The sequence below is a fragment of the Trachurus japonicus genome, chromosome 1 (genome assembly GCF_045865225.1).
Source record: "Trachurus japonicus isolate A0001 chromosome 1, Traja_1.0".
In the NCBI taxonomy this organism is placed as follows: domain Eukaryota; kingdom Metazoa; phylum Chordata; class Actinopteri; order Carangiformes; family Carangidae; genus Trachurus; species Trachurus japonicus.
The window spans coordinates 2,546,061-2,564,532 of NC_140907.1; the positions used below are offsets into that span (position 1 = coordinate 2,546,061).

At 42.8% G+C, this 18,472-nt stretch overlaps 2 protein-coding genes across 3 annotated transcripts; both read left to right on the top strand.

The window, feature by feature from the left end:
• Nucleotides 1-65: 65 nt before the first annotated feature.
• On the top strand, nucleotides 66-9,649 carry rasal3 (RAS protein activator like 3). Of its 2 annotated transcripts, none has more exons than XM_085777862.1 (16): nucleotides 66-207; nucleotides 300-373; nucleotides 1,528-1,657; nucleotides 1,758-1,856; nucleotides 1,942-2,616; nucleotides 2,731-2,875; nucleotides 2,963-3,107; nucleotides 3,206-3,442; nucleotides 3,532-3,733; nucleotides 5,205-5,296; nucleotides 5,387-5,500; nucleotides 7,095-7,302; nucleotides 7,462-7,566; nucleotides 7,678-7,868; nucleotides 8,995-9,079; nucleotides 9,277-9,649. In XM_085777862.1, the coding sequence occupies exons 3-16, from the start codon at nucleotides 1,571-1,573 to the stop codon at nucleotides 9,385-9,387; spliced, it is 2,496 nt and encodes an 831-aa protein (XP_085633988.1). In that variant the 5' UTR covers nucleotides 66-207; nucleotides 300-373; nucleotides 1,528-1,570; the 3' UTR covers nucleotides 9,388-9,649. The 2 variants fall into 2 exon arrangements, with proteins under 2 accessions (XP_085633988.1, XP_085634054.1); XM_085777928.1 differs by having other exon boundaries at nucleotides 7,095-7,281.
• Nucleotides 9,650-12,384: 2,735 nt separating this feature from the next.
• LOC146991124 (uncharacterized) lies at nucleotides 12,385-16,899 on the top strand. The gene is made up of 3 exons (XM_085788758.1): nucleotides 12,385-12,653; nucleotides 12,773-12,858; nucleotides 13,079-16,899. The coding sequence occupies exons 1-3, from the start codon at nucleotides 12,385-12,387 to the stop codon at nucleotides 16,897-16,899; spliced, it is 4,176 nt and encodes a 1,391-aa protein (XP_085644884.1).
• Nucleotides 16,900-18,472: the final 1,573 nt, after the last annotated feature.

Genomic DNA, 18,472 nt, shown 5'->3' on the forward strand with positions numbered 1-18,472 from the left:
CGATTAATAAAAAAAATGTAGTAAGATTTTATCCTGAAAACCCATAATGAAAAGAAACCATATTTCCGAAGCTAACAACAATATTAGAACAGTCAATATCACTGTCATTATCAAACTGTTTGTTTTGTTCTATACTAAGAATGTAGCCCTGACCATGTGGGTGTGCCCGGAGGCTCCCGACCAAAGAACCAAGATGGTGGTGTGAGGGTGAGTAGTTTACACATGGAAGAGATAAGACTTGCCTCACATTTCCTGTTGATTTAAGACATAACACCACGCTTGCCCTCTTCACCCTATAGGGACTGATCAGGCGACGTCTGGAGAAGGCCAAGAACACCAACCCCCAGCTCCACTCACTGAACAAAGGAAGCAGGTATAGTAGGCTACACTGTGGATATAAGGAAAGGAAGGGGGGTGGGGGGATGCAAACATCAGTATTCCAGCTTGATCGTGTTACTCTAAACAAATCATGGAATTTGAGCATCCCATGATGTAGCCTATACAGTGAGATTTCTGCATCTCTTTTTGATTATGAAGGAAATATAGTCTTATATCAAGGTGCCCAGTCAACAGAGAAATACACACAGCTTGTGTTGAGAAATGCTGTCAGGGTTTTTATAAATTTGTGATGTCATGATGAGGAAGCCATCAGACTGGCAGGGTTTGGGTTTTCCAAAGTGTTTACCTGAAATCTGCAGTATTTTTTGTTCTATGACTAAACCAGCCAGCAGTCAGCCACATACCATCTTCTTCTTTAAAAAAAAAAAAAATTATTAATCTTGTTTAAGAAATGCAACAGTAAGTACAAAGAGATTAAGTTACACACATATTACATTGCCTTTTTGCAACAGTAAGTACAAAGAGATTAAGTTACACACATATCACATTGCCTTTTTCAAATTTTTTCCCCAATATTCAAAACAACCCCAGAGGGGCTGGCAGCAGGAAACAGTGTAGAACAAAGTCTCCGTACCATGAAATTGAATAGTAACAAAAAGTAACAAATATGTAATATGGAAAAATAGTAGCTAAACAAACATGAACTACAACAACAACACCCAAACAAAGTAGAAGGTAGGGTGGGGGTGTGAGAGATCAGTCTGAGGGCAAGGTTTGTAAAAACTTGAAGTAATCTATGAAGGATTGCCATTTATTAAGAAATTTAGCTGAGGAACCTTAGACTGTATCTAATCTTTTCTAATTAAAACAAAAACATAACATCTCTAAGCCAGAGGGAGGTAGATGGGGTTTTAGGGGATTTCCATTAAAAATAACATACAATTTCTAACAAGGAGAGATGTAAAGGCTAATATATCTGACTATATATGGTTAATGTGAAAGGAGTCTACAGAAAGCCCAAATATCACTTTAAAAGGACATATTGTAATATTTTTCCCCAGAAACTAGACGCTGTATCTTCTTATGGATATCAAAACTTCAAATAAATCATCAGCCAAGTATAAAATATGGGACCTTTAACATTTCCAATATCTCTATTATGACCCCCTCCACTCTTTTATTTCTAAGGCACTATGGTTCCCGGGAGTCTGTGTCAATTCCAGTTGGTGCGATGGGGAGTCTGGATCTGAGCGCAGACACAAGCACCGTGGTCAGGCCGGTGCACAGCTCCATTCTGGGGGAGAAGTATTGCTTTGAGGTAAATTTTGACTACTTTATGGTGTTCTCCACTGAGTCAAAGAAAAGAATCTTCTCCATCCCAGTAAAGGCTCACAGGACCCTGATGGTTTATGTTCCAGGTGATAAACTCTGAGAACACCCACTGCTTCGGTTGTTCTTCAGCTGCTGAACGGGACCGTTGGATTGAGGACTTGAGACGGGCTGCTCAGCCCAATAAGGTAAGCTTTATGAGCCTTTTGTTCTAAAAATGTGTCATACGAAATCAAAAGGTTAGTAAAAAATACCGAACATCGCTCTTCACAGGATAACATTGAGCGCACAGAGAACTCCCTCAGCCTGTGGGTGAATGAAGCTAAGGATCTGCCACCCAAACGGCGATATTACTGCGAGGTACACCTTGACGGGACCCTGTTCGCCCGCACCAGCAGCCGAGCCGTAGGCAAGCAATCCAACCGCTCCAGCCTGGCAGGGGACAGCTCTACTGGGTCTTCAGGAGGCCTGGGGTCCAGCGGAGGCATGGCTGGAGGCTGTCAGCTGTTCTGGGGGGAATTCTTTGAGCTTGACAACCTGCCCTCTGTCTCCCAAATCACCTTGTACCTCTTCCGTGAAGAGGACCCCAAGAAAAAACGCTACTCCCGAGATGACACCAGCCTGCACCCGCTGGGCAGCGTGGCCATACCTTTAGCCGACATCCGAGGGAGGACCTACCAGGAGAAGTGGTATCCCATCAGTCCCCACAAGGCCCCAGGAGCGGCCGGGACCAAAGAGCTGCTGGGGCCACAGGCCTCACTCCGCATCAAGGCCCGTCTTCAGAATCTAAAGGTGCTGCCAATGGAGAAATACAAAGAGTTCGCCGAGTACGTGACGGTGGATTACGTAGAAATGTGCCGAAATCTGGAGCCACTTCTGAATGTCAAAGAGAAGGAGGAGCTGGCAGGAGCTCTGGTGCATGTGCTGCAGAGCATCGGCAAAGCCAAGGTGAATGATGAGCTCACTGCATCGTAATATTGACGTCCCACACTGTGAAAATTCAATCGAAACAAAAGGGAATGATAACATAACAGTCTTCTTTACTGAATGCGTGTGATTCAGGAGTTCCTCATTGATCTGGGTGGTGCAGAGGTGGAGCGTCTTGGCGAGAAGGAGGCACTGATCTTCAGAGAGAACACACTGGCCACTAAAGCCATAGATGAATACATGAAGCTCGTCGGCCAGAAGTACCTCATCGACACACTAGGTAAGGCGGCTCAGTGGTAAGCATGGCTTCCTGTTGTTGGTGTGGGTCGGTGCTTTGCCAAACTGTGCCTTTTCTCTCTCGCTGCAGGAAACTTTATCACCCGCCTGTACGGCTCGGTGGAGAACAGCGAAGTTGATCCACGTAAATGCCCTGCCTCCGAGCTGTCAAACAACCAGAGGCACTTGAGGGAAACCTGTGAGGAGGTGGTGCAGAAAATTATTGAGGTTCATGGGTGAGTGTATAATGTAAAAAAAATAAAATAAAGGAGATAAAAAACAATAATGCCAGAATGGAATTCACAGAGCTGGTGCTTGACATCTTTCCCTCCAGACCCTTTCCTGAAGAGCTGAACAAGATTTTCTCCAACTGGGTGGAGCTGTGTGAGGACCAGTGCAGACCGGAGATCGGCCAGCGTCTCATCTCTGCGTCTCTCTTCCTTCGCTTCTTATGCCCCGCTATCCTCAGCCCTTCTCTTTTTGGTCTGGCACAACCTTATCCGGAGCCGAACATCCTCCGTACCCTCACCTTAACTGCAAAAGTCGTCCAGAATTTGGCCAACTTCACCCTGTGAGCAGCTTCTTATCTTCGTAGACAAAATCAAATATGCCGCTTGTGTGTATTTGTGCCATTATATTCTGTATTTTGTTCTTGCCCAGGTTTGGTGAGAAGGAGGAGTACATGCTTTTTATGAATGAATTCCTTCAGCAACACTGGGATGGAATGAGGGGTTTTCTACAAACAGTGTCCAGTATGGATGCTGAAATCTCAATGAGTTCCTTTGATGGCTATGTGGATCTGCCTCTGCGCTTGGCTGTGCTCCATGGCCTGCTGGTGGACATCATCTATCAGAGAGACCAGGTAGGACGGAAAACCAATGGGTCCAGTTTGGTCGTTAGTTGTAAAGGTAATCATTAATGTGTATCTGAACCGCTCCAATGAAAACCTTAGCTGTCCATATGCTGTTGGTACATTGTGAGCTAAACAATGAGTCAGCTCTATGAGTGGAGCTGCCATGACAGTTTCACAAAAAACTATTAAGACAGCAAGGGATTCATACGTTATATATCAATCCTGTCAACTTGCAAAGACGGGGTTCAGCAAAATGAACCCTATCAGCAGAAACAGTAAGCATTGAGTTTGCATGAGCACAGTCACTGAATCTGTGTCAACCACGGCTGGTTACAAGCTTAGACACAACATATTCAAATAAAAGATGCTAACCACACATAAGCACATTGATACCAATTTTAGTGCACAATAACACCTCATCTGAGTCTGGGTCTGAACTGTGTCAAACACGTGGCTGAGTCTCTCTGACATTTCCTGTAGTCTCAACCATCTTGATACCTACTATTCATTCAAGTATTTTCTTAGTCTAAACAGTCATACATTAGATATTCACGACTCTATATTACATCTACGCTACACTGACCCTAACTCCCTTATACTGTACTTCAAGTGCTGAGGGTTTAATCTGAATTTACAATGCACCAAACACATGCAGTTATCTGGCTTAGACAAATTATTGTGGCATTTTTCAATTCATGTTGTCAAAATGGTAAGACATTGACATAGAGTTTGTGTATGACAGAACTAGTTTGGCTCATAGGGCGTACTAAACAAATACAAAGCCTCAGATGTCCATTGTAAAGACTTCATTTACACATTAGCAGGTGACACTGGATCTATAGTTTGATCATTTGATGAAAGTCCGAGCTTGCAATCTGCAATTTTCATGATAACCTGCTCAAGTTGTAGTTGAGTACAGCTGAATACAGTGAATGATGTTTGGATGTTTCCGATTGACATGTTTGATATGACTCAATGGGGCCTAACATGGTGGGGGCGTGAGAGATCAGTCCGAGGGCAAGGTTTGTAAAAACTTGAAGTAATCCATGAATTGCCTTTTATTAAGAAAATTAGCTGAGGAAGCTTGGACTGTATTTAATCTTTTCCAATTAAAAAAAAACATAACATCTCTAAGCCAGAGGGAGATAGATGGGGGTTTGGGGGATTTCCATTAAAAATAACATACAGTGCCTAACAAGGAGAGATGTAAAGGCTAATATATAGACTATATATGGTTAATGTGAAAGGAGTCTACAGAAAGCCCAAATATCACCATAAAAGGACATATTGTAATATTTTCCCCCAGAACCTTGACCATGTATTTTCTTATGGATATCAAAACTTCAAATAAATCATCAGACAAGTATAAAATATGGGACCTTAGTTACAGCTGAATACAGTGAATGATGTTTGGATGTTTCCGATTGACATGTTTGATATGACTCAATGGGGCCTAACATGCAGCTTGTTTCTTCCTCAGAGCACCATCGACAGGCTGGATCCTCTGCCTTCAATTCTGAACCAGATTACAGAGTCGCTTGGCCCTGAGGCAACTCGGATCATAGTCAGCAGGTTTGTTACACATGTATATCTTATTTGACTTTACGGCAATAAGTAGAGTTTACATTGTTACATGTTACTTAAGCATGCTCTTTCTTGCAGCGCTGCGGGACAAGCTAAGCCAGCGTATGTTCCTCCAAAAGACTTGGGCAAGTACAGCCCTCACCAGTCATCCCTCCAGCAGCTCCCCGTGGACCCCAAAAGCCTACGAGAACCGTATGATAGTCATAATATCTCTTTTTGTATTTTTTGGATGTCAGTAATCATGAAGTTGATTTCCTGCTGCACTAAAGTTCTTGTGCGAGTAGGCCAGACCCACTAAGATGCTGGACCTCCAGCCACTCTACTGTATGTCCTCCAGAACATTTTAGGAAATTCAGAGGTACCCCCAAGCTAGATGGGATATGTATAACCCTCTAACAAACCTTGGGTCTGTCAGTTGGATGTTGAAAGAGCCTTAACAAGTTATTTTTAATGCCAAGGAGTGCCTGAATATTTCAAGCTGTCTACACCAATATTCTTCTTTTTTTATTTTATTACCCGGAGCTCATGACTTTATGTTGAGGTTAGAAGTTGATCGACTGGTAATTAGACTTCTTTAAAGGAATAGTTAAACATTTTTGGCAAATTCACCTATTACCTTAATCCCTATAGTCATAGCAGTATTACCTTTATTATCGATTCATGTTGTTTTGAGATCCGTGGGGCAGAGACACGAGCTGTTTAGTGAACACAATGGAGGTGAATGGTACAGGTCCCCTGTCCCTCATCAAACTCATCAAATACACAATCCAACAACTCCAAAACGCTCTGGTGGACAAGTTGTGACCTGCACATTCACCACGCTATGAAATAATCATGTATAATTATGCAACATTACGACACATGAAGCAAATATTAGGAACTTCTTGTGCTTTTGAAGTCACTCCACCCAGCAGCCGTGTCTGGAATGTAGTTGGCGATGCATTTGCCTCGAAAACAACTCTGTCTCGTAATGTTACATTATTATTTCATAGCGTGGTGAATGTAGGCTACAGGTCACACAGCTTGTCCACCAGAGCGTTTTGGAGTTGTTGGATTGTGTATTTGATGAGGGACAGGGGACCTGTACCATTCACCTCCATTGTGTTGAGGCAGCTTGCCTCTCTCAAAACGACATGCACTGATAATTAAAGGTAATGACCCTACCTATGACTATAGGGATTATGGCAATAGGCAAATTTGCCAAAATGTTGAACTATCCCTTTAAATAGGCCAGTTTAAGGATTTGTTCATGCTCAATCAGAGCTAGTTCATACTGTATGTCTCCATATGTGGGTAATGGTAGACAGCCTTCCTGGAGAGCATACTCAGTTTTGGACCTGGCTTTAATTGTTACAGATAGCTGTGTTGGGAGAGAAATAGGATAATTTTAGAGAGCTGTTCTCACCCCAGCTACTCTGTCACTAACTTGACATGAAGTAGGTGTGAATGCCATGGCCACCCCTAGGTCCAATGTCAGAAAGGTCATGAGGATATGGTTTCTGAATTTCTAACACACAGAATTTGATGCTATTCATCCCAAAACACAAGGATTCTCTGAAAAAAATGCACCATGTGCAAACACAACATTTTCTTATGTTTCACTGCAATACATCTCTGTCACATTAGGCTGGGAAGCATCTTTTGCTCAGTTCAAGATATGCACTTACATAAAGTATATTCCCCAATACACATATAGGATGGTTTAACCTGCTAAAATGATTTTCATATTTGTCAGTTGCCATTGTTTCATGTATAGTACAATAACCAGCACATTTATATTCCACAGGGAGGGCAGAAAGAGAAGTATGAGAGAGAGGAAGCCGGTCGCCAGAGCTCAGAGCGTTCCACATAGACGTCCCGGTAATACAAAGCCTACCTTGAAGAGGCAGGCAAGTTCTGAAGCCATACAATCACCTGATCCTGAAGAAGAGATCGAGGAGAAGCCACTTATCACACATCCAGAGAGTGTCCAGGTACAAGTGCAAAGAGGATTTGTGAGTCTTGCTAGTGCTCATAAGACTGAAATAAACATAAAATGGCAGGCTATATTAAAATATTGCATGTTTTATGTTATAGATCCACTCCATGTGACCACAGACAGAGCATGGCTTCTCTAGAGAAAATCATGTACAAAATCTTTGATCTTGTTTCAGAATCCCAGTATCAAACGTCCACCTGCGATAGTTCCCTGGATCAAAGACAACAAAGAGTCAAGCGAGATGAAGACCCAGAGCACCGAGTTCAACTTACTGGACAGGGTATGTCAAAGCTGCTACCAGCTGATGTGAACTCATTCTGACTTTGTTTTGTGTATTATTTCCTCATTGTCATACATTTCATAAAAATGTGGACTGTATTTCTCACACCAGCATGCCCAGGAGCTGTCAGAGCTTCGTGTCGGGATCGAGCAGGTGACAGAGCGTGAGCTGGACATGGCAAAGCGCCTTGAGGACTTCATCAACCAAAGCCAGGACCAGAATGCAATGCTGCAGGCTGAGGTGACCGAGCTCCGGAACCTACTGGTTGTGCGAGAAGAGCAGCTTGCCAGTGCCACCTTCAGGTAACATGTTTAACAGTCATGTGCATTCATCGTTGTTCAGCCTGTTATATTCAACTGAATGTGTGTATGTGTCACATCAGAACTGTCTCAACTTTTGATGCAGCTCTCAAAACATTTCAATTCCATCACTAAAACTGGGTAACACTTTACAATAAGGGTCCCTTAATTAACGTTAGTTAGTACATTATTAAGTATTAATATATAAACTAATGTGTTAATTAATGCTGAATAATGCATACATAATGATAACTAATTACATTACGGTATTCAACTTGTATTATTACTTAATAATCTATTAACTAACTTTGAGTAGTAAACATTATTTAACTGCTTACTAATAGGCTACATTAATTAATGTGTTTCCTAATTCAAAGTAATACATAATAATGATTGTTAATATATCTGTAAACAGTTAATTAATGCTTAATAATGTACTAACTAACGTTAATTAAGGGACCCTTATTGTAAAGTGTTACCCAAAACGGAAACAATCAAAACTAGTTCAAACCTCTCATCATTTATTACGTTTTTCACCAGAGCTTCGTGGCTCAGAGACACTAAAAGTTTTGATATTGCATCGACACAAACAACTGTAACTTGTTGGAGAAATAACTAGGCCTATATTATTTTACAACATTACATCAGTGTTTACTGCACCGTGAAGATTTCAACCCCTGTCAGCAGATGACTGCACTGTCACTTTACAACACTGTGTACAAGCCTGTAGGGGACGGAAGAGCTGGAGGACAGACATTTTTGAATTTGTGTGTCGAGACTTGAAAAATATGTGAAATTATTTTTTCTGTATACTCATATGAGTTGATAGTGTCAGATGAGATATGTATCAATGTATAATATAAGAAAAAAAAACTTCAGTCGTGGAAATATATCATTAGAATGGCAGTTTGCACAAAAACACAGAAGAGTGCTGATGTGTGCATGGAAATGATGATGTGTTTTGAGTTCAGCATTGAGAGAGCTGACAGTGATGCTTCTGTTGCTTAAAATGCATCAAAGTGATTGAGAAAAATGAAACTATCAGTGAATTATTTTTGATTTCATATCACATGTATCTGAACTGTTCTGTTTTTACCAACATGAAACATCTCTTGTATCTGTGTCACAGGCTGGGGGTGATTGAGGAAGAAAGAGAAGAAGATGAGAGGAAGCTAAGTGTTGCCATTGCTGCAGCGGAGCGAATGAACGTTCTGGTAAGAAAAACAAAGACCGCCAACAATCTAACAGAGGAGAAGTGACATGTACCTCTACAGCTAAAGGACTTTAAAGCCTAATTCATCTATCCCACTTCACCTATGCCAAATCTGTGCTAAACTTTACAGAACCATCAAACTCTGAGTATGCAGTTTTGAATGAAACATACTGATGAATGTTTTCTATGTGCTCACAGGAGGAGCAGTTTGCTGGCCTGATGAAGGACCTTCACCAACTCAATGAGGCCTACAACAGCGGCCAAAACAACACACAGCACCCTGAAAAGCCCCTCATCAACAGCAACTGAACCCTGATAGCTTCAGCTTCATTGTTTTGTATAAATACGTAGAGTTCATGTGGAAATCACAGCCTGAAGTTACACTTTTGGTTTCCCAATGAGATGTACATTTATTCTATAAATCTTAAAAATGGAGTAGGCAAAACTCTGGCTCCTGTGAACATGAACCTTAATGAAATTGCCTGCATTTCAGCTTTTACCATAGCCCAGCAACAGATTCCTTTGATTTTAAAACCTGTCCAATAAATACATAAATAAAATACAACCTGAAGTGTTTCTCCCTGAATTGAATCCCTGTACTCAAGTATAGCTTACTTAAAGGTAGCCTAAACGAGTTATTACTAGCCTACTGCTTTACACTTTTACCCCACATTTCAGAAGGAAATTGCATAATTTAAACTTGACCACATCAATTTGGCAGTAATCATTCGGACAAATGCAGATTGCGATTTAAAATGAAAACAGATTAACTTTAAAATATAAATTACTGATAATTATTGAATTCAGTGGGGTGCAGTGGCTTCTATAAATAGGCCTAAGCAAGCAGGACAGAACATGATTCCTCCTCGTCATTGAAGATATGGACTAGACTAAAACATCATCCCAGAGAAAATAGCTCTGAAATGCAGGGTCTGGTCTGTCTCACTATTTTGTGTTGTCTGTCTTAATGTCCCGAGAGTCTCCTGCATATCTTCAGCCTTCTCCTTTCTCTTATTGAAGAAGTTTTAGTTAGAATATTATGAATTATCAATTAATATTATCGATTAATTAGATAGCATATTACTTATTATCCCTATTCTTCTGAACTGTGACTAAACATAAAAATGTGCAGTAGGCTACAGAGGAAAATTACTTCACTGGTCAACTCCCTGAGAGTAGACTAGGCCACACATCAACATTCAGTCTCTTTAAATCTTTGCCTTTAAAATCACTTCAAAATAGCTGCAGTTGTTGGTTGACTGTTAAAGGGACAACGAGGAGTTTTGGAAAAGCGAAGCGTTTTCACACTACATTTATGAGCCTCCGCGCGCACCGTGAAATTCTTTGACCGGCGCAAGACAGACTCATGTTTTCATTCATCAAGAATTAAAAGTCAGAGGTTCAAAGAGGTTCAGTTACCGTTGTTCCGCCTTGCGGCGTTTTGAGTTTAAGTTCCTAGTCGGACCCTTTAGAGGGACGGACCTACTCAGACAACAAGGAAATCACACTGGGCTAGCTGCTTCAAAACAGCGCTGGTTAAGTCTTTGTCTGTAAGTAATTACACAACCACATTATAGTTATTGAGAGATTTATATGTTTACTTTAATTAATACGGTGTATTACTTTCATTGTATCAGTTTTTACGAGTTGCACTCGCGGTAAATGTGTTTCTCATGCTGCCGCCGTAGTACCGAATTTGCCCAGCAGAGGGCCGTGGCGCTACACAGATTTATTTACATCTGTTCATCTTGTGAAAGTGTGTTTATTTTATTGCTGTAAAGAGACAACAGACGTTATATTTAGTAATGTTTATTTCTCTGTCTGTTTTGCAGTCTTACAAAAAAGTATGAGAGAATTCTGCGAATAAAACTGAGGAAAAAGAATACAAACCTCAACAAGACTTCCGGAGTCCCTCATCATTGTTATCTATCTGTCTAGCTAACCTAATGCGAGGGCAGAATAGTAAGAAGACAGTAATACGCCAAGCTCTTCACGAAGCAACCCAACACTGATTTCATCATTGCTAACGTCATCCAAGCAACCAAGATGAATGAACGGCGTGATACAGAAGAAACACATCAGTCCTTGGCGACTAGATCCATCGCACAATCAAGTAGCAAATCATCAACAACAAGCTCTGCTGCACTCAGGGCTCGGGCCAGAGCCGAAGCTGCTCGCACGCAGGCTTCATTCGCTAAGAAAGAAGCGGAGATGATGGTTGAACAGGCAACGTTAAAAGCAAAAATGCACATTCTACAAAAAGAAAAGGATGCAGCTACAGCCACCGCAGAAGAGGCAGTATTTGTAGCTGCTGTGGACAATGCAGAGATAGACTCTCGTCATGACATTGACCTACCTCTCTCACCATCCAACGCTGCACAAAGGACAAGTGAGTACGTTTTGCAACACAGCTGTGGCTCATCAGGACACATGTCTATGCACACATGTTCACAACCTGCAGTAGAGAAAGTCAAACAAGAAATTAGCAACCTCAAAATTGAAAATGAAGATACTCACCTGCAAACAGCTCATAAAGATGTGAACATCCAACCAGCAGTGAACGCCACACAACATACTCCTGCAAACGTTCCTCCTGTGCAGAAAAAGAGACATTTAGATCCAACTGTAAATTCAACTTACCTGAGACAGCCTGCACAGCAGAGGTGGGATCCTGACAACTCCGTCAAGCAGACAGCACCCACACCAGATGTCGCAAAATACCTCATGCGAAGAGAAGTAGTCACATCTGGTCTAATGGAGTTCGATGAACACCCAGAGAACTATTGGGCGTGGAAAACCTCTTTTCAAAGCGTCATTGATGAACTTGCATTAACTCCAAGAGAAGAGCTAGACCTCCTGATTAAATGGCTCGGGCCAGCGTCTAAGGAACAAGCAAAAAGAATCAGAGCCATACACAGCCACAACTCAGCTGCAGGGCTAGACATGGTCTGGCAAAGACTAGAAGAGACCTATGGAACCCCTGAGGCAGTTGAACATTCACTCCTGAAGAGGATCGAGGAGTTTCCCAGAATCACGAACAGAGACAATGTGAGATTAAGAGAGCTTGGAGATCTCTTACTTGAACTTGAATATGCAAAGGAAGGAGGATTCCTCCCTGGACTAGCATATCTCGATACATCACGTGGAGTGAACCCCATATTAGAAAAGCTTCCATTTAGTCTTCAAGAAAAGTGGATTTCCCACGGGTCAAAGTATAAAGAATACAACCATGTTCCCTATCCACCCTTCTCCTTCTTCTCACAGTTTATTCGTTCTGAAGCTAAAACTAGAAATGATCCTAGCTTTATGATATCTCAAGCTCACTACACAGGTCCCACCAAGACAGAGAGACCCACAAGATACAACAACAAGGTGCCTGTGTCTGTGAGGAAGACTGGTGTCCTTTCTGAGGCTACAGCAGCTCCTGCAGGCTCTGTCGAAAAAGGAGCTATAGATCCAGACCGTCTATGCCCTCTGCATAACAAGCCTCACGCACTCATAAAATGCCGCACCTTCCGCAGCAAGCCCATGGAGGAGCGTAAAACCTACCTCAAGGAGAAGAACATCTGCTTCAGGTGCTGCAGCTCGACCAAACATAGAGCAAAAGACTGTGATAAAGAAATATTCTGCAGAGAATGTGGCAGCAAGACTCACACATCAGCTTTACATCCTGGTCGCGCACCTTGGGTCTCAGAAGTCCCAGCAGATCAAGGCGAGGAGGAGGAGACCCACGAGAGTCCCCCAAGAGCTCCCCCTGCAGTAACATCAAAATGTACAGAGGTTTGTGGGGGAAACACCAACGCCAAATCCTGCTGCAAAATATGTTTAGTTAACATCTACCCTGAAGATCAACCAGAAAAGGTAATTCAGACATATGCAGTAATAGATGATCAGAGCAATCGTTCACTTGCTCGCCCTGAGTTCTTCAACCACTTTGGCCTCTATGAAAAAGCATCTCCCTACACATTAAAGACGTGCTCTGGTGTTATGGAAACTGCAGGAAGGAGAGCAACAGACTTTGTGGTGGAATCCTATGATGGAAAGATCAAGGTCAAGCTTCCAACTCTCATTGAGTGTGAAATGATTCCAGACGACAGAGATGAAATCCCCACACCTGAAATAGCCCGCTATTTCCCCCATCTGAGACATTTGACAGATAAGATACCACCTCTCAATGAAAAGGCTCAGATCTACATCCTGCTAGGAAGAGACATTTTACAAGTGCATAAAGTGAGGCAGCAGCACAACGGTAACCATGACGACCCCTACGCCCAACGTCTTGACCTCGGGTGGGTTATTGTAGGAGACGTCTGCCTGGACCGAGCTCACAAACCACCCAGTGTCAGAGTCTACAAGACACACACACTGCCTAATGGACGGACATCCATGTTAAGTCCTTGTCCTAACAAAATACAAGTGAAAGAGACACTTAACACAAAAAACACTCACCAACCAAGTACTGTGGACTGCACATTCCAAGGCGAGGAGACGGAAAAACTTGGAGCTACAGTCTTCGACAGCCACCCTGATGATGAAAAGATAGCTTTGTCAGTCGACGATCAAACATTCCTGGACATCATGGACAAACAGGTTTACATGGATCAAGCGAACAGCTGGGTAGCACCACTGCCATTCTGCAAACCCCGCCGCCGTCTTCCAAACAACAGAGACATGGCTCTGCGACGACTCTTGTCTCTCAGACGAACACTAGACAGACGCACAGACATGAAAGAACACTTTCTGGAGTTCATGAAGAAAGTGTTTGAGAATGACCAAGCAGAGCTGGCACCAGAATTAGAGGAACATCAAGAAAGGTGGTACTTACCTCTATTCGGAGTCTATCATCCTCAAAAACCAAATCAGATCAGAGTGGTTTTTGATTCAAGTGCCAAACATGACGGTGTATCACTGAATGACGTGCTGCTCAGCGGGCCAGACTTAAACAATGCCCTGCTGGGTGTTTTAATGCGCTTCAGGAGAGAGAACATCGCAGTCACCGCTGACATTCAGCAAATGTTTTACGCATTTGTTGTTCGCGAAGATCATCGTGACTATCTACGATTCCTTTGGTATAAGGACAACAACTTGAACAACAACATCACAGAATACAGAATGAAGGTGCACATATTTGGCAACAGCCCCTCGCCATCAGTTGCCATATATGGTCTAAAAAGAGCTGCACAAGAACATCAGGTTGAATACGGCACAGACAGTAAGGAGTTCGTCATGAGAAACTTCTACGTGGACGACGGATTGACGTCGGTTACTACAGAGGAGGAAGCCATCGATCTGCTAAAGAGGACTCAAAAAATGTTAGCAGCATCTAACTTAAAGCTCCACAAAATCGCTTCCAATAGCAACAAAGTCATGACAGCATTTGCCCCTGAGGATCTTGCAAAAGACTTAAAAGACCTCAACTTAGGAGCAGACCCTCTCCCGCTTCAACGGAGCCTCGGACTGATATGGAATCTGGAGAGTGACAGTTTCAGTTTCCAAGTGTCCCGCGATGAGAAACCGTTCACAAAAAGAGGTATCTTATCAACAGTTCAGAGCCTCTATGATCCACTGGGCTTCGTGGCTCCCATCACAGTTCAGGGAAAAGCTCTGGTCAGAGAACTGTCGTCTAAAGAATATGACTGGGATGATCCTCTCCCGTCAGACAAGCAAGAGGCCTGGAAGCTGTGGAAAGAGTCCCTCCTGGAATTAGAAAAAGTACACATCAAAAGAAGGTATGTGCCAATCCCTCTTGCATCATCTAAAAATCGAGAGCTTTGTTTATTCTCTGACGCCTCCACACAGGCTATCGCCGCAGTAGCCTACCTACGTGTCACCAATGATGAAAACAAGTGCCACATAGGATTCATCATGGGCAAAGCAAAGTTGGCGCCGCATCCAGCCCATACAGTCCCACGTTTGGAGCTGTGTGCCGCTGTCCTGGCAGCTGAGATGGCGGACGCGATCTGCAGTGAGATGGACATTGAAATACAAGCCGTGAGATTCTTCACTGATAGCAGGATTGTTCTCGGCTACATCCATAACACCTCCAGAAGATTTCATGTGTATGTTGCCAACCGAGTCAATCGCATCAGAAAATCAAGTCAGCCTCAACAGTGGCAGTATGTTGCCACCGAACAGAACCCGGCGGATCACGCCACCAGGCCGAAGTCTGTAGACGTCCTCAGAGCTTCAAACTGGTTCTCAGGTCCTGGATTCCTGAAAAACACAAGTGAGTCTCCACACAGCAACAGTTTTGATCTTGTGGATCCTGAACATGATGTTGAAGTCCGGCCTCAGGTTGCTGTCAACTACACCAAAGCTACAGAAGGTCAGTTCAGCTCAGCACGCTTTGAACGATTTTCTAGTTGGAAAAGATTATTGCAAGCTATCACAAAACTTATTCAAGTAACAAGAACATTCTCAAAGACACATAAAGCAGATGCTGTTGATGCACGGTGGCAAGCTAAAACAGTTGTCATTCGCTGTGTCCAGCAAGAATCCTATGCAGAAGAGTTAAACTGTTTGAGAGACAGGATTCAGCTCTCAAAGAAGAGTCCACTGAGAAAGTTGAATCCTTTCATCGACGAGGATGGACTCCTTCGGATTGGCGGACGCCTTACCAACGCTGACTTACCAAGAGACGAGAGGCATCCTGTCATACTGCCAAAAACACATCACATCACAACTCTCATAGTGAGACATTACCATGAGGACATTTTCCATCAGGGCCGTCACTTAACTGAAGGTGCCATCCGGTCAGCAGGAGTGTGGATAGTGGGAGGCAAACGGCTGGTGTCTAGTGTCCTCCATAACTGTGTGACCTGCAAAAAACTGAGAGGGAGGTTAATGGAGCAGAAAATGGCACCGCTACCAGCTGACAGACTCACCTCAGAACCACCTTTTACCCACGTCGGACTGGACGTCTTCGGGCCGTGGAGCATTGTCACTCGCCGCACCCGTGGAGGCAGCGCTGAAAGTAAGCGATGGGCAGTGTTATTCACATGCATGAGCACGAGAGCGACTCACATCGAAGTGTTAGAGTCGATGTCCACTTCAAGTTTTATAAATGCTTTAAGACGATTCTTTGCAATTCGTGGACCAACAAAACAGCTTCGCTCTGACAGAGGCACAAACTTTATTGGAGCGTGCAGAGAATTAAAAATCAACACCAGTGATCCAGAGCTGACAAGTTACCTTGACAAGCAGGGCTGTACGTGGACTTTCAACTCCCCCCATTCATCCCATATGGGAGGCTGTTGGGAAAGACTGATAGGAGTAGCACGTCGGATTCTGGAGGGGATGTTGTTACGGTCTGACACCAAACACCTCACACACGAAGTGTTGACAACACTGATGGCAGAAGTCATGGCCATTCTAAATGCCAGGCCGTTGACTCCAGTGTCAACTGATCCAGACAATCCTACTATATTGACACCTGCAATGATTCTCACTCAAAAGATGACTCCAGTGACAGCTCCTCCAGGTGACTTTGATCATAAGGATCTTCACAAAAATCAGTGGAAACAGGTGCAGTGCCTGGCAGAGAGCTTCTGGAAGCGATGGAGGCAGGAATATCTGGTGACTCTCCAGAAACGTCACAAGTGGACTGATGAAAAACCAAGCATTCAAGTGGATGATGTAGTCCTGATGAAAGACAGTCAGGCTCAGCGGAACGACTGGCCAGTTGGACTTGTGGTAAAGACATTGCCCAGCAAAGACAGCATGGTTCGCAAGGTTGAAGTTAAAGTTGTGAGACAAGGAACAACAAAAACCTACACCAGGCCCATCTCAGAGCTTGTTTTCCTCATGTCTAAAGACTCATAAAATGATGGATATTCTGATAAGTAACAGTGGTGTTGATAAATGATGATTGATTGTGTATTTGTTTAATCTAATAGTTTGGGTTAAGATGTTTATAGTGGTATTATAATATACCAGGCGAGGAGTGTTCCGCCTTGCGGCGTTTTGAGTTTAAGTTCCTAGTCGGACCCTTTAGAGGGACGGACCTACTCAGACAACAAGGAAATCACACTGGGCTAGCTGCTTCAAAACAGCGCTGGTTAAGTCTTTGTCTGTAAGTAATTACACAACCACATTATAGTTATTGAGAGATTTATATGTTTACTTTAATTAATACGGTGTATTACTTTCATTGTATCAGTTTTTACGAGTTGCACTCGCGGTAAATGTGTTTCTCATGCTGCCGCCGTAGTACCGAATTTGCCCAGCAGAGGGCCGTGGCGCTACACAGATTTATTTACATCTGTTCATCTTGTGAAAGTGTGTTTATTTTATTGCTGTAAAGAGACAACAGACGTTATATTTAGTAATGTTTATTTCTCTGTCTGTTTTGCAGTCTTACAAAAAAGTATGAGAGAATTCTGCGAATAAAACTGAGGAAAAAGAATACAAACCTCAACAAGACTTCCGGAGTCCCTCATCATTGTTATCTATCTGTCTAGCTAACCTAATGCGAGGGCAGAATAACCGTCGTAGTTCCGACCATAAACGGCGATTCGGCTGCGTTATTCTCATGACTCGCCACGAAGGAAATGCTGGTCGGCTCGACCAGCATTTCTGCCACCACTAATAATAACAAAATAACGATAGAGACAGAACGATATATTTATCGAAAATGGGCCCATTAACAAGTGTGGGTAGCGGAGATTCATCCACATTAACGTGAGACTTTTTTATAACCGAATAGAAACTCCTCGTTGTCCCTTTAAACTAATTGTTTCAGCTCTAATTTGACTAACCCACCACCATTAAAGTAGAAGAGTAGTAGCCTATTCCTCGCTTCATGTGGCCCCTCCCTGCTGCCCTGCACTTACTTGGAATAATAAAGTCTGAATTTCTCTTGCAAAAGTAGAGATTCCTTCATTAAACAAGTTGGAGAACATGCTCACATGTCAAACAAATTAACAAAGACCAGTCCTGTATCACCTTAGTTAATTAGGCTATTCATAGGTGCTTAGCAACTTTGACTGCCTCATCATCATCATTGCCACTTCATATTTGAGGTTTATTTGAGCCATTTCTCAACGTGTTCTATAGTCACACCCATTTATGCTGGAATTTTTTTGTCAATTTTGTTTCAGAGGGCAATGCCACACTGATATGACATTGGTGGGAATTTTAAGAAAGAAATGCATACTGGTAATTTGCAAAATAAAATAATAGTCAGGAGTGGGGCTGATTTTCTGATAGGCTAATAAAGTTCCCTACTACTTCTCTAGAATGCCACCTTCTGAGTAAACAGTGCATATTGGATATTGCTGGTGCATTGAATGGCAATGGATAAATAAAGATAAAATCATGTTATTTGGGGGATTTTGCATAAAATGGTGCTGGAACTATCCACAATAGAGAAGATTAATCAACATGTCAAACAATA

Excerpts from the sequence above, each read along its gene's own strand:
- rasal3 (XM_085777862.1), top strand. The coding sequence starts at position 1,571 with ATGGGGAGTCTGGATCTGAGCGCAGACACAAGCACCGTGGTCAGGCCG. Across the intron at positions 1,658-1,757 it reads GGGAGAAGTATTGCTTTGAG|GTGATAAACTCTGAGAACAC; the intron begins GTAAATTTTGAC and ends TTTATGTTCCAG. Across the intron at positions 3,734-5,204 it reads TCATCTATCAGAGAGACCAG|AGCACCATCGACAGGCTGGA; the intron begins GTAGGACGGAAA and ends TTTCTTCCTCAG.
- LOC146991124 (XM_085788758.1), top strand. The coding sequence starts at position 12,385 with ATGATATCTCAAGCTCACTACACAGGTCCCACCAAGACAGAGAGACCC. Across the intron at positions 12,654-12,772 it reads GAGAAGAACATCTGCTTCAG|AAGTCCCAGCAGATCAAGGC; the intron begins GTGCTGCAGCTC and ends CTTGGGTCTCAG. Across the intron at positions 12,859-13,078 it reads TAACATCAAAATGTACAGAG|GAAGGAGAGCAACAGACTTT; the intron begins GTTTGTGGGGGA and ends TGGAAACTGCAG.